This window comes from Hypomesus nipponensis, chromosome 24, assembly GCF_054491055.1.
Source record: "Hypomesus nipponensis isolate SF chromosome 24, ASM5449105v1, whole genome shotgun sequence".
Lineage (NCBI taxonomy): Eukaryota > Metazoa > Chordata > Actinopteri > Osmeriformes > Osmeridae > Hypomesus > Hypomesus nipponensis.
In genome coordinates, this window is record NC_140384.1 from 7,549,308 (window position 1) to 7,564,240 (window position 14,933).

Genomic DNA, 14,933 nt, shown 5'->3' on the forward strand with positions numbered 1-14,933 from the left:
AGACAGGAGATTTAAAGCGGAGGGCTTTACAGAGAGAAAACCAACCACGATTTTGGTATTTTATTAGGCATAGTACAATACATTATCAAACATATCCTCATAGCAAAACATAAATGAGTAAAAGCCTCTATGTTTTCCCCAGATCTTACATTCATCAAGTATGTAAACATGAAAGCAGCAGCGCATTGCAAATGCATTTTTATTGCACATGAATAACCAACAAGATTGCTGTTGTTCTTTGGTTGATCGTGCCCTACAGCAGAGTTTTACAGTGCGTTTGGCAGATCAGGTTACATTGCGCTGCATGAGCTGTTCCTCGGGGGGGGGGGGGCGTAATTTAGAGCCTGAGAGATTGAAAACACTTGGACATCAGTAACACGGGACATAAAAGCTATTCCTCCCTTTATGGGTGAATCTCTCTCTCTCTCTCTCTCTCTCTCTCTCTCTCTCTCTCTCTCTCTCTCTCTCTCTCTCTCTCTCTCTCTCTCTCTCTCTCTCTCAGGCCCACATGATGTCAGTGCTTCGGTTGTAAACAATCCTTGGCTTCGGAGTCCTGTGTGAGTGAATGTATGTACGAGCCCACAGACGCAGGGTGTAAAGAGGGCTGTCCCTGAGATGAGAGGAGCCAGGGCTGTTAGATGTTCGAGGTGTGGGCCTGTCCGCTCAGTGCAGAGTCTTCACCAACCTCTGGTAGGTCTCCCTCTCCTGGACCAGGCTGTGGTGCTCCTTCACGTACATCTTTCCGTTCCTCATGACTCGCTCCCGCAGGTCTCCATCCTCCAACAGCCTCTTAGACTGGAGCACAAACTCCTGAGGAGATGGTCCACATTTCAGCGATAACAAACGCGGTGAGAACATTTACACGACTTTTAACATGATTACCAACGAGAGACCATGAGAGTAACGACCGATTGCGGCTTCGCAATGCCGAACCCAATCTCTTAATGAGTTGAGGGAGGGTTGTGACTGGTAAATAGTCGTAAAAAAAACTTTGGATAGTTAATTGATGGAGACATCTGCAATTCACATTTTTGCCAAAGGAGGGAAGTACAGAAGGAACAGAGACGGCTGCTAGTGACATCCTCACCAGCTGTCAGGGAGAGATGAATGACGAGAGAAAGATATCAAGAGATTGCAAAATGGAACTCCTGGCGATGCTTCCAGGCTGGGGGATAAAGATTCAGCCAGTCCATACGGTCCGTTTGGATCCTGGTAACTCGTTCTGGGGGAGAGATTGGCTAAGATTGGCCTCTGATGGACTCAGGGAGTCCTTTAGTTTAGAGCCGCGCTGCCTAGCAGCCAATTGGCCCTGGAGCAGAACGCCTGTGGGCAGACTGAGCTTGAGGCAGTGCTGGGCTAACAGGCCAGGCCAGGCCAGGCCAGGCCAGGCCAGGACACCTAACTTCACTCGAGTGATGTGATCATATCGGGAGAGCCTCTTCATGTGTAAAGGCTGGAGGAACAGGAAGCCATATAGGCAGCAGTCTGGAAATCCCAATCAATAGTTCTGAAGGTGAGGGTATGAGGACTGTAAACTGGGCACTGCGGGTGGAACATTTAGTTTGAAAGGGGAATTTTCTATTGATAGTCTGCCAGACATTTGAGGACTAAATAGCTTTGAGATTATATGCCACATATGTTGGCTAATGTGCTGTAGTCTACTGTGCGATAGTTCAGTAGTAAATCGAATGCCAAGCTGTCGGTCATTGAAAGCAACTCAATTTCAGATAATCAACCCCAAGTGGTTCCACCTCACACCCAGTGGTTCCACCTCGCACCCAGTGGTTCCACCCCCCACCCAGTGGTTCCACCTCCCACCCAGTGGTTCCACCTGCCACCCAATGGTTCCACCTCGCACCCTGTGTTCTGTGGTCCCCGTGAGAACGCCTCGGCTTAGGAAGGAGAGTTGCAATCGCAGCCTGGAAGTGTTGTGAGTCAGAAGTCAGGGGATGACTGCCCTGTGCCCAGCAGCCATCTGTGGTAGGAGAGCCCCACCCCCCCCAACCCAGGGATTTTGACTGGGCTCAGCCAGGCAACACATGACCCAACCCCCCCCTCCTTTCCTCCCCATCTGAATGAGACTTACTGTACATCCTGCGGCAGCAGCACGCTAGTTTGATCATGTTATCGTCTCTTCATGCTAGCACGCTCCCCCGCCCCAGTGCCCCCCCCCCCCCCGCTGGGTCTTGCTGACCTATGCTCTTCTGGCGTCACACTCCTCTAAGCTTTCGATTCAGGAAGCGTCCCAGGAGCTCTCCGCGGGCCGCCCGCGCCTCGCTGCTGACGAGCACCGCATCACCGTGCAGTTCAGTGGAGAGGAGCGCCATCGGAGGCAGACCATGGTCAGTTACATCGACGCCTCCGCAAATTGGACGCTCAATAAATAATCCACAGGCCAAGGTTTAGTTTTGGGACGGCCGTTGTTGCTGTTTTGAGGTAGAGGCAGGATGTTCGCTGGTGATGGGTGAAATCCTGGATGACAATCGTGACAGGACCCTGGTATTATGGTCCCCTTGAAGGTGCAGATTGTAAGCTTTCAAATGATGGCTCATACATTGAAAACTGAAAATTGTTGTTGAAGAAAATATGGTTATTTGAGTGTTGGTACACCTTAATCATCGAGCGAAAGAAGCTCTTTCGGTGTTTCACTGCGAGAGATAAGATTGCTGACATGGGCCTATTTACCAGCTCTTTTTACAATCTCCCAATGAGAAAACCGAGCAGTGTGTCGGGCTGGCTGGGGTCACGGGGGGGGGGTGTAGTGTGTGTGTGTGTACCTGAGGAGAGGAGAAGAGGAGACCAGTGACCTCATGCTGCACCACGGCTGCATTCCCTGGAATGTTCCGGGCTATGACAGGGACACCCAGATCCATGGCCTAAAACACACACATTTGAAACGCTTTATTTGAATCCACCATTAACGTTCATTTCATGAGGAGTTCACACACCGACATGCATATCTGCACGCACATTCATCCCCACGGTCACACACGCCTTATCCACACCCGAACACTAACTAATGCTCACTGTAGCTAACATTTGCCGTCACTTAATTACACTCTTTGGTCTGACACTTTAATTGCGTGTATGGCTTTAATGCCTATCCAGCAAGATGTTTAGTGGGAACATGGACTCCCATGTAAATGAGTGTTTAAACCTTGTATGGATTGTCTTAATCTAGTGTTTAAAACAGATTAACAGGATTACAGCCTTGCTTGGTGAAAAGAATGAAGAGATGGCGAACCAGCAATTAATTCTAGTGATTTGCCTTTGAGATAACGCCGATGCAAACACGAGGCGTGACGATGAAATTCATGTCTTTGAGAAGCTTAGGTACATCACTCGTTAAACCGTTTCAGATTTCAAGGTTTGGAGGGCGGTGACTAGTTTATCGAGTGTCTGAGTAGAATCGGCCGTGCCGTCCCCACGCGTCGGTCACCTCCAAGATGGCCGCCGACATGCCCTCTGAGATGGAGGTGTTGACCACGGCGACGCTCCTCCTCATGGCTGCGTGGAGCTGCTCCTGGCTCCGCCCCTGGGCCAGAAAGACCCCCGCACACCTGGAGGCAGAGAGGCAGAGGCAGTCAGGAGCAGAAGTAGGGGCAGGGGCAGAGAGGCAGAGGCAGTCAGGAGCAGAAGTAGGGGCAGGGGCAGAGAGGCAGAGGCAGTCAGGAGCAGAAGTAGGGGCAGGGACAGAGAGGCAGAGGCAGTCAGGAGCAGAAGTAGGGGCAGGGACAGAGAGGCAGAGGCAGTCAGGAGCAGAAGTAGGGGCAGGGACAGAGCCAGAAGGCAGAGAGCTGTTGTGACTCAGCACTCACAGAGGCGTGAAGGAGGATGAGCAGGGGAGACAGGAGCAGGACGGTAGGCACGGGCACTGTGTGTTTGTGACTGGGTCTGTGTGTGTGTGACTGGGTCTGTGTGTGTGACTGGGTCTGAGGCCGCAAGTCGGTCTGAACCCCCGGGCGCACGTTCGCTCCCTACAAACTCCCGCTAGCGAGCTACCTACAGATAAGCCTGCGAGGGCCTCTCTGGTTCAGAGGAGAGGACAGGATTAGAACTCTGCTACTTACGAGTGCATTCTGCTCACTGGACGATCGACGAAAGAGAGAGAGAGAGCTCTTTACAGGCTCTCTGAGGCCATGCAGGATGAAGAGTGACATGAGCCTGCTCACTTTGGATTTATAGCTCGAGAAAAGGATCAGTTTGGTAGATCTCGAGTCAGCCTGTATGAGAAGCTTAAGTCCTTAAAGATGAGGGAGAATAGGCGTTACCTTTTAGTTACAGCTTCAACTTCCTCCGTGAGCACAGGATCAATCTGAGAGAAAAAGGTAAAAAAAAAAAAACATATTGATAGGATGTGTCATGCCGGCTGTGCATCAGTATATCTTCATGGACACACAGCACGGCCTATGATATAATGCCAGCTGTGCCTTAATCAGGACCATAAGATAAAACAATGGCAACAGCCCTAACATGGCCAAATCATTTTACAAAATCCCATATTCTGAGAGATTGGGGTCAGGGTGGGGTGGGTGCCCAATCTGATTGAGATGTGGGATTTGCGTGCATTAGCCTGCCTACTGCAAAGTCCTTGCATAGCAATTTAGGTCAAAGATGCCGCCAAGCAAGCTGCTGCTTTCTCTTTTATTTTTGTGCTTATCGGAGGGGGGGGGGGGGGGGGGGGCAATTCCCCTCCCCGATTGAAATTTGATAGTCTGTGCATGTGTGCACATAGAAATAATCTCACTTGAGATACACTCCACAAAAGAAAATCTAGGATTTGCGTCAAGTGATAACTTCAAAGCAGAGTGGGGCTGTGGAGATCACTGTCGGTCTGTAGCCTAGTATTTCAATGAAGCGTGTCTACCTGTCATGATTTAAGAATAAGTATAACACTGTTTTACTCACTTGTCCACGCAGAGACAATAGATAACGAGGACTGGAGGTAGACAAGAGATCACACAAGGAAATACAGATACTTGTCAATTGAACGAAGGGAACAGTCTGATAGGTCAACAGCACAGATTGAGTGTCCTGGCGAATGTCACTCTATTGAACATTGATCTGTGATTGGCTGCCTCCTGTCCTATGGCTGATGAGTCCTCGTCTCTGCTGCTTCCACGTCTGAGCGGAACGCAAATCAACACGAGTGCTCGGCGGTGACTCATGTCATGTTGGGCCCACATGAATCACCGAAGGCTCAGCTGAGCCTTCACCGACTCCTGTTATCAAACGGATGCACAGAGCACGGCGTAGCAGAGAGAGACAGGGAGGTGCAGACAGTGGCGTGCCCCCGGTCCAATTCTTCTCAAAACAGCTTTGAACGACTCACACACAGAACGTACCTTTTTGTCTGATACGGCTGTCTCGGAAGGCAGGGCTCACAAAAATAACACAAAGTTGGGAGATGGAAAGGAAATGCATGCTCTCCATGCATGCTAGGGTTTGGTTTCGACACAGTGGATAAAGAGAGAACCAGGTTGCTACTGAGAAAGATGTTGGCAGGCAGGACATTGAGTTTCCCCGGCTGCAGTGCCTCCCACAAGGTCAATATTTCAAGTCAATCAACTCAAGTGAAAAAACAACTTTTGTTTCTCTTCAGGTGTGAGAATCACTCTTCACTCCGATTAGGGCAGTTGTCCGTCGGCCCCTAGCCGACATATTCAAGCCGGTGGAACCAACAAATACTTTCATAACAATGACACTGCTGGCTCTTCACACTAGGCAGACGGTTTGTTTTTAGCTTTGACATTTGTCAAATGAAACGAGAGGGACTACAGAGCGGTTATCAATCCTAGCCTCTTTTACATTTACATGTCTTCATTTAGCAGCTGACGCTTTTATTTAGCAGACGCTTTTATCCAAAGCGACTTCCAAGAGAGAGCTTTATAAAGTGCATGGGTCACTGATAATAACAAGATAGCCCCTCTTTGAATGCAGGCGTCTCCCTTCCTAGACAGACGACAGACTCTTAAGAGCCAACCGTCAACCGTCATCCACACCTGCCACGCAGTCCTGATCCCTGATCCAGCACCAGCCCAGGGACACGGATGTACGTGACCTTTGCCCCAGGGAGATTCCCCCCTCTACACCCCCCTCCCCCCCCCCTCCCCCCGCCGCTCCTTGCTTGGCCGAGCAGACGTCCAGGGGCAGCTCCTGCGGCTGGTTGGAGCTGGCTGCTCTGGGGGAGACGAGGTCTGCGAGGCTCTAGACCCTGTCACTCCCCCCCCCCGGCCCCCGCCGCCATTTACTCCAGCTTAGAGGCCCACTAATGCTGTTATCTCTGCTACATCCTATTACAGGCACACTGGACTCACGTTGCTGTGGTTACGTCCACAGCCATGAGCAGGCAGTCTGCACGGGGCACACAGGGCTGGACTTCCCACAATCCCCGTCGTCATCTCGTGACCACTCACCTTCGGCCCGATGATGACCAGCGCTGTGAGGGGATCTTGACGGTTCCATTCTGAAAGACATGTGACCGCGGCGGTCGACGACAGTCACAGAGACAGTATAGGAGGGGTCCTTTAAGGCCTCAGCACAGAAGGGGGGCAGTACCTGAGAAAGCTTCCAGGAGATACAGGGGGTCCTTCACTCTCCTGAGCCCACAGACCAGCAGGAAGACCCGCAGAGCCTCATCTGCAGTCTGCTCAGCCACACCTACAGACGGACAGAGACGGACAGAGACGGACAGAGACGGACAGAGACGGACAGAGACGGACAGAGACGGACAGAGACGGACAGAGACGGACAGAGACAGACCGATTAGTGCAAGTCTTGAAACACTAAGTAAAAACCAAGGAAGCTACAACGGGATATAATGGAAGTAATTCATCACCCAAGGTCACAGAGGAGAATGAGACAGTGGTGACTAATGCTCTCACATAATTCTCAGGGGAACAACATCATGCCTGGAAGTGGTTCATTGAAATCATCTGTGAGACAATACAGACCTAACAAGACCCAACCCTCCAATAGAAATGCAGAGTTTGTTCCCTCCAGGATTCAGACTCTAGGGTGCATTACTAAACTGAAAGTGACACAAACTGCATCTGCGCTCCTGGCATTAGAGGCATGAAAAAAAATAAAAAAACAACAACTAAATCTGCTCTCCTCTCAGATCATCCACCTTCCACGCTCAATCCTCAGATCAGTGTGTTGGCAACGTGTGGTTGGCAAGGGCACTGTATGCCAGCTATTACTGTACCTGACGTGCCAAGCTCACCCCTGACCTTAATCACAAAGACCGAGAGAGGACGACAGTCTGAACCAGCAGTGTGTCAACTCTGGTGCCGTGCAGAGAGTTCCGTCTCTGCCCACTGGCAGATCATGTACAGCAAATGAGCAGAAGTATTGTACTATTTGTGTTGCGATAGGTAGTACAAGTATTCATGACTGCATCAGATTGCATACCAATATAGTTCATGGGTATAGCTTATTGGTAGATTATTGACTGCAGCATCTGTAATTGCATGCTATACATAAAATTATTATGTTTACATCGAAAAAGAAAACATGGAAGAGCTTTGGAAAGGTTGTGGCTGTTAGTGAAAACCTGAGTCAAGCTGCTTGTTAACCCATCTGGGATTGTAAGGTTGGAGCAGGTAACAGGGTGCCACACAAGGGTCATAGTAGACCTGAGGCTGTGCACAAGGATTAGGATAGCCTCAGACTATTTTACTGCTCCACTTCGAGGTATGCTACACATCTATATTTGATATACAATAACAAGTGTGCTTTTGACACGACCAGTTGAGTTAACGGTAGGGGGAGGCCTGGAAGAGGGTTGGAGTTCTGAAGACGTCCAGAGATCTTAGTCCTGAATCTTTTTAGTCATGTAGTGTGTGGGACCGGCTGCCTAGGGAAACACCACACATCCAAAAGGTCACCAAATCCATCCACCATTGGGTTTACACTCATCCCATTAGTCCGGCTGTTCTACCTCACGATGTTCCACTAAACCAGGACACAATGACATTAATGATATGCTCCCGTGTCCAGGAACGAGTGGCTCTGGCAGGGATGTCAACCTCCATCAAACGCAACAACAGCGACAGGCTGGTCGCTTCCTTCTACCCGCATCGCTAATATATCTTGGAAGTGGTGAATCAGTGCTGAACCGAGCTGTGCCGTGAGAGGGTTTCTTTAGGTCAAGGTGATTCTGAACAACTCAGACAAGTAATCAGATCGTTCTCAAGATAAGCAAAGAAACAATTGGGGGCTTAGGAGTAAATCTACTTGTGACCTCCATTGTTGAGAGCGGCAAGCCAAGTAGAAGTGTGTCATGCAATGCGCAATGATTACATCATTGTTACGTGTTTCACTTTCTTTCTCTTTTAAGCATGGAATGAATGTCAAAAAATAGCAGGTCAAGTATAATAGTAACTGGCCAATAAGAACAACATACATTTCAATGACAGTTGCCCACACATTCCCAAACAAACTCACAAAGTACACACATCCATCAGGAGTACACACACCCAACACACATCCATGAGGAGTACACACTGAGACACAGACACAGAAGAAGAAGAAGACTATAGTAGATACAGGCAGTGACATGTGATGCAGAGCACTGCAGTCTTAGTGTGCTGCTGAAATCCCTCCTGACGACTGAGGCCAGATCAGGAAGCCAAGGCAGCGCTTTTAATGCTATTATACTTTAGAGCATCTACAGAACAAATGGCAAAATAGAGTGCGTGTCAACCAGGGCACTAACTCTGCTCCAAGTGGGCAGGATAAGAACTGGCTGTAGGCAATTTATTTAACACATCAAGTGAGGAGACGTCTGTTTCGCAAACGGAGCTGTAGAAGCACTGTAATCACGAAAAGTATCAATCCTCCAGTTACAGTAGCAACATAAGCTGTTCTGCAACACAAAGACGTTCTGCAACACAAAGACGTTCTGCAACACAAAGACGTTCTGCAACACAAAGATGTAGGAAATGTCTTCTCTCTGGTCCTGTATTTGGATTCTCTTTACCTTTCGTAACAGTCCTGCGAGACCGAATGGAATATTTCAATCTGGAACACTTAAGCGACTTTCCAGGCAGTATGAAATGTTCACAGTTCTGTGATGGTAAAGAACTGAATTTCATCCCAGTGATCCAAAGGGAAGGGTGACAACCAATGGCAGGGAAGGTAAACAACCTTCTCACCTCCTCCAATCGAGAAATGGAGAGGGGAGACTGGGGAAAAGTTTTCACAGACCTGTCAAAAGCAGTAAAAAAAATGAAAATAAATCTAATCAAATAGAGAAAATATACAATCCTCTAGAGACGACAAAACAATCCAACTTTCTTTAGAGGAGAAACTGGATTGGACAAATCCGTCTGTTGTGCCGGCAACACAATTTTTTGTCTGTCTGCCTCTAACTTCTAAAACAGAATCACTTTTTTGTTCCTCTGCCTTTGATGCTGAGGGACACTTTGCATAGCTCACTGTCATTTAGCAAAGTGTATTTGTGTGTGTGTGTGTGTGTGTGTACAGTTGTGACTCCTGTCAGTACGTAAGGAGATTTTGACAGTGTAAGGCACACAAAGTGCAGAGGCTAAGTTGCAGCTTCAGGAATACGATGAGCTTTTGAACATCAACTCGATAGCACTCGAGACAGAGAGGCCTGGCACAATTCCCAATTGTCATCAAGGGCTGTATCAGGAAACAAGTCAATGATCACAGCTGAGTAAGGGAGAGTTGTTTGAGTGTTGTTCCATAATGAAAATAAATGACGACATTGGTACTGTACTGTACCAGCCTCCCTCCCCGTCTCATCTCGCTACCCTTTTGCTTAGAGGACCCCCTGCTGAAATTCCCCCCGCCCCCTCCGCTCACTCCCCCCTGACTCTTTCACATCAGACTCCCCTCTCAGGCCCCGCACCTGCCTCCCGCACATCCCCACAGCCCCTCACCCTCCTCCCCTCGCTGCACACAGCAGGCTCCCCAGACTCTCCACACACTGGGCGTCTTTGATGGTTCACCAGCCTCTGGATCCCACCACTGTATTCTCTCTGGCCTTCTGAAGGCTTGAAGACAACCACAGGGTGACACACGCGCACACACGCCCATACACGGCTGTACACACATGCGCACACTGCATACGGATGCGCACACACACACACATTTTCAATCAGGCCAGTGAGATGACTTGCCTCTGTCATGTTTCATTGAGGAGGTCTCTCCCAGTGGAGCCCCTGGGCTATGCCTCTCCTTTACATTTACTTTGGAAACTCAAAGCCCCACTCACCTCCACACTTGGAGCTTTGAAGGTCCTACTCTGAGCTGAAAGAGGTTTGGGGTATTTACCCTACATACACGTCACCACACAACACCCATCTGGGATGTAACATTTCAAGCAGCATGAACGGTGAAAATGCTCCGACTTACTTCGAGGGAAACAAAATAAGAACAAAGAAAAACAAGAAGGAGATCAGACCAGGACAGGGATAACAGGCAGATGAGATAGCATCCCCTGCTGTGCAGAGTGCGTGTGAAGACGACAGGGAGAGGGACAGATGCTGACGGGGGCTAAGGGATTGATCTCTTTCAAGCGTTGATTTTCCTAGCTCGTTTTGTTGGGCTTGAGAAGCGTGATATCAAAAGGACTTATGTTGGAGGAACTGAATATTCATCGTTCTAGTAGAGGACGTTGGGACGCAGCGTGTCAGAGATCGGAAGAAGAAACAGAACTGCACGTGGTAAATGCCATGCAGTGAAGTTATCATACACTACTAATGAAAAAAAAATTATTGACATCATAGAGAAATAGATTTGTTCTTTTTTATCTACACCACCATGAATGACATTAAAAACTAGAGCGAGAATCTTCCTTACAAATATTGTATAGTTAAATTGTCGCCAAAATGTTGACGCACAAATGCCTCAAGAAACCGTAACCATGGTAATTTTAAAGCATTACATTTGCCGTTCTTGTGTTTTTATTATAGTCAAGAAGAGGCTCCTATCCTATGTTTACCGGATAGAGAAGTGAGTTTTGGCAATCGGTATTACTGGCACCAGTAGAGAACTATGGTGATGAATGGCTCTCTACCAGGGATCCATTCATCAACCGGGGCTGGGCTGCAGAATCTGTGGGCTTTGGTGTACTTGGGATGGAAATCACCCCACGATGTCCAATTTAAAGTGGATCGTGTGTGGGGACACTACACTGAGTAATGACATGCACTTACTGTGCTGGTGGGAAGGGAGCAGGGGGAAAGAGCAGGAAAGCAGGAGGAGCTAGCAGCTATTGAAGATTGAGAAGGAGGGAGGGAGGGGGGGTGAATAGATAAATAAAGGAAGAAAGCAACCCCCCCCACCCAAAAATAAAAATAAAATGCAGATACAAAAAACACCATCTTTTTTGAGCTGCACCGGTTCAATTTGTGGTTTGGTGATGGTGTTCTTGATCTCAGTAGAGCCGTGGTGCGAGCTACTGTACCTGAGCTCTTCAGAAACTCCTTCCAGCAGAAGCTCTCTGCCACTTCCGTACTGATTCCTTTATTCCGAAAGAAAAGAGAGAATGTGTAAGAGCACGCACCTGGTGTCACTGCTACACCTACCTACAGCATGCGTGACCTCAACACGTCAAGCCTCCCACCCCTCAACACCTCCTCTAGCTGAGGTGACACATGGGCAGTAAGATCAGTTCAAATCTTCACAGGAGGTCATAAGATTAATTATAAGTACTGACATTCTTGACTTCCTCAAAGGTCATTTCTTTCACTACGTCTCACAAAATGATGTAACTCACCTATACACTTCTATAGTATAAAAAGCACATTTGACAAGTTCAATATAGGATGTAATTAGGCTGGCACGATGCGATAAAATATGGTGGAACTTTTGAGATGGCTACCTGGAGGCACGAGAAGAACACCCACACAGTCCAGAGACCCTTTTTATTTGTGCATATTTGTCTTTGACGGATATGCTATGCAAACAGGGAGCAAACGCAGAAGGCCAGCATCCTCTCCCTTGATGCGCATGGCTGAACAGACAAGCAGTTCTGCAGCTTCCTTAGGTTCTCCAACACTGTGTGTGATTTTCAGGAGGAACCGGCGAGGCTGATTAATGCAGCAGATTCCACCAAGGAGAATCAGGAGATGCGCTATTGCGAACAGTGAATATTTCATCCGGCAGGACTTACCTTGGGGCTGGATGTAAATTTTACCACCCTGGGAAAGCTGAGGAAATGAAAACAAAGCAAATGTGAATTCAACACCGTACAAAACAGGGAAACAGCTTCAAATATTTCATGTCCAAACACTGGGCCACCTTTTACGGGCATTAGATTCAAAGCACCATTTTGAAATCCTCTGTCAAACACTGGGATATTTGTTAGCAAGCTCAAGGGTGGGGGTTGGGTTTGGAGGGGGGGGAGAGTCATTTCAACACAGTTGTGAGAGGTGCCCATGCAAATAAATCAGAGTTGATGGAAAGGAAATTGACTGGATGTTATCAGTCAGTTTCCAATGCATGGTTTTCTGTCTCAATAAAAAAGCACTGCATGCTTGCCCTGATTGCATGCTGTCAGTGCTAAACGACAGCGATAAAGCTTGCCGTTTGCCTCCATCTTTACCCCAGGGGTCGGATCTAATCTGAAAATAAAACATGGTAATATTGTTTTAATGCCACACTATTATGGAACAGAAGCAGGGAGGTTGTGTTTTCGGTAGAAAGACTTCCGCTTTTTAGATGGAGGCGTTAAAGACATGGTGTATCTTGAATGCTCAGAGAATCTAAGTGAAAAACATTTCCCCTTCACTCATAGTATAACCCGAGTGAGTGTATTACTATGTTGATGTGTCATATTGAACCAGTGGCACTAATATTAGTCCAAATGTGGAATCTTAATCTGGGGGTGGAGGGAGGGGGGGGGCATTCAGAACATCTTAGAGCTTCCTTCAATGGTGTGAAGGGAATAACTCTTGATCTCCACCATGACTGCAACCGTGTGTTACTGTGTGTGAACTTAGTCACAAGTCTTAACAAACAACAAGAATAGGACTAAAACAGTTGTAAAACCGTACCCAAAAAGTAGCTTCTTCTCTCAGTTTGTTAGTAAATGCCACAGCAAACCTGCTCCAAAAACAAAACATCCAATAAAGACGTCGAGGTTATTAGCAAAGTTGCAAAATTATCAATAACAAGCATGTTTATGCTGAGGACCGCACAATAATGACACCCATCAAAATGAGACTAAATGAGTGAAGGTTTGAGGATTCGTGGATGAATGTATTAAAAATAAGAATATAAAGGGAAAGACATTGGTGGGATTTCTTTCTTTGTTGTGAAATGGGCCATGAGACGAGTTATTGAGGACTGTATTTTATGATCAAGATCAGAAGCTTCAACAGCAGGGGGTGCTCTGACAGAAACATTTGAAGTCATGAGACCCAAACTGCACTCTAGTGCACCCTGGAGGTAATCACCCCCTTAGGCTCACTGTCTTGCTGTCAGTAAAATCAAATAACACCCTTGAAAATAAATACACCACGGTCCGAGTGATGTGACAGGTATATGTGGACCTAGATGTTGATAAGCCGTGCACTGTGCTGTAAGATGTCACGGCAGAACAAGATATGAGGGAGAGGAGACACACACAGAGCAGGCGCCACACAGCTGGGGTGGGCTTCCCTGGTAAGACTCGTCGACCTCACTCTGTTTCATACCAGTTATCCAGACTCTCAAAGGTCTCCTGTTGGTGGCCTACAATAATCCTCACTTCATTTTCCCCCTCAGGTTCTCACGGTGCGGAGGTTCTGGAGAACCTCCTCTAACTGCTGTATGACTTTATTATGACATACATGTACCGCGCATGCCCTCAGATATTTGTTTAATGGATATTTTGATTTTGTGATGGGAAAGGCTTTAAAATTGACGAATGTGGATGGCTTTAGGATGCTTGCAGATATCCTTCTTGACGAATGCATCATATGGTCTTCTGTTTGTACAGTGTATCTGCTTACATCGCTCCAGTCATGAACAACACCGTACACCTGTGGGAGCTGTGTCACCTGGCTTTCAGCAGCACCTGCTCCATAATCAACCGCTTCTGCTCAACTTTCACATCTTCATTAATGTCTGTTCCTCCAAAGATAATTCCATAGGGCACTTGGATGTCTGATCAAATAAGCAAAGACAACTGGGTCAATCTTCACTTTAATGAAGCATTTATACATTAGACAAGTCTTGTGGCAGAGCAGCGGTCCATACAAAAGTGTGTTTGCTGTTATTTTCACCTAGTAGAAGCCTTCCAGCCTTGAACAGATGAATAGCAATTGCACCCTCAAATGGTGGCATCTGTTTAAATAAAGTCACCATGTCGGTTGAGGACTTGAAATCCGCTGCATCTCGAAGCTCACAGGTGTGACCTGCCGATTCAATATGTGCCCTGTAACCACATTCATACAGTTGAGAATGCAGTGAGTTGCATTTAATTATAGTTTCAGCATGTCGAGCGCACCTGTAATAGCCATATCTCTAAAATTATACAAATCCTACGCCTTAATTCAATTCTAGACAGTAGCTACTTCCTACTCTACCCGTCACATTACCTTATTCGCTCAGCTGTTGTGCAGTTTCCAGTTTTGGGGCTAAGGCAAGCTAGAAATAACAATTTCATATTGGCAGCATTGAGGGTGGAATTTAGTTTGAATGACTGTACACAACAATATTTATCTGCCCGGAGTAATGTAATAGCTGTAGCCTATATGGCTACGCCGCTACCAAATTAGGTAACGTCGGGAAGAAGTCTAAGTTCATCCTGTAATGTTGTGTACATAGGTGAGAAAGCGACGTGGCTACGTCAAAGTTTGCACGCTTAGATACACTAGTCCGTCTATCATTTGGGGTCCTCTGGAAACAAGGAAAGACTGCTTATTTGATCGTACTATTCCGCATGGGAAAAACTCACAAATGCATCCTTCTAGACA

General features: G+C 47.4%; 1 protein-coding gene across 1 annotated transcript; it reads right to left on the reverse strand.

Moving 5' to 3' along the window:
* Positions 1–46: 46 nt before the first annotated feature.
* Positions 47–14,929, reverse strand: glt1d1 (glycosyltransferase 1 domain containing 1). Its single transcript, XM_084690678.1, has 12 exons — positions 14,556–14,929; positions 14,241–14,392; positions 14,016–14,121; positions 13,029–13,077; positions 12,146–12,182; positions 11,438–11,494; positions 6,559–6,660; positions 6,417–6,466; positions 4,272–4,315; positions 3,440–3,560; positions 2,778–2,876; positions 47–810 (listed from the first exon to the last, which is right to left on the reverse strand). Exons 1-12 carry the CDS (start codon positions 14,621–14,623, stop codon positions 664–666), a joined length of 1,032 nt encoding a protein of 343 aa, XP_084546804.1. The 5' UTR covers positions 14,624–14,929; the 3' UTR covers positions 47–663.
* Positions 14,930–14,933: the final 4 nt, after the last annotated feature.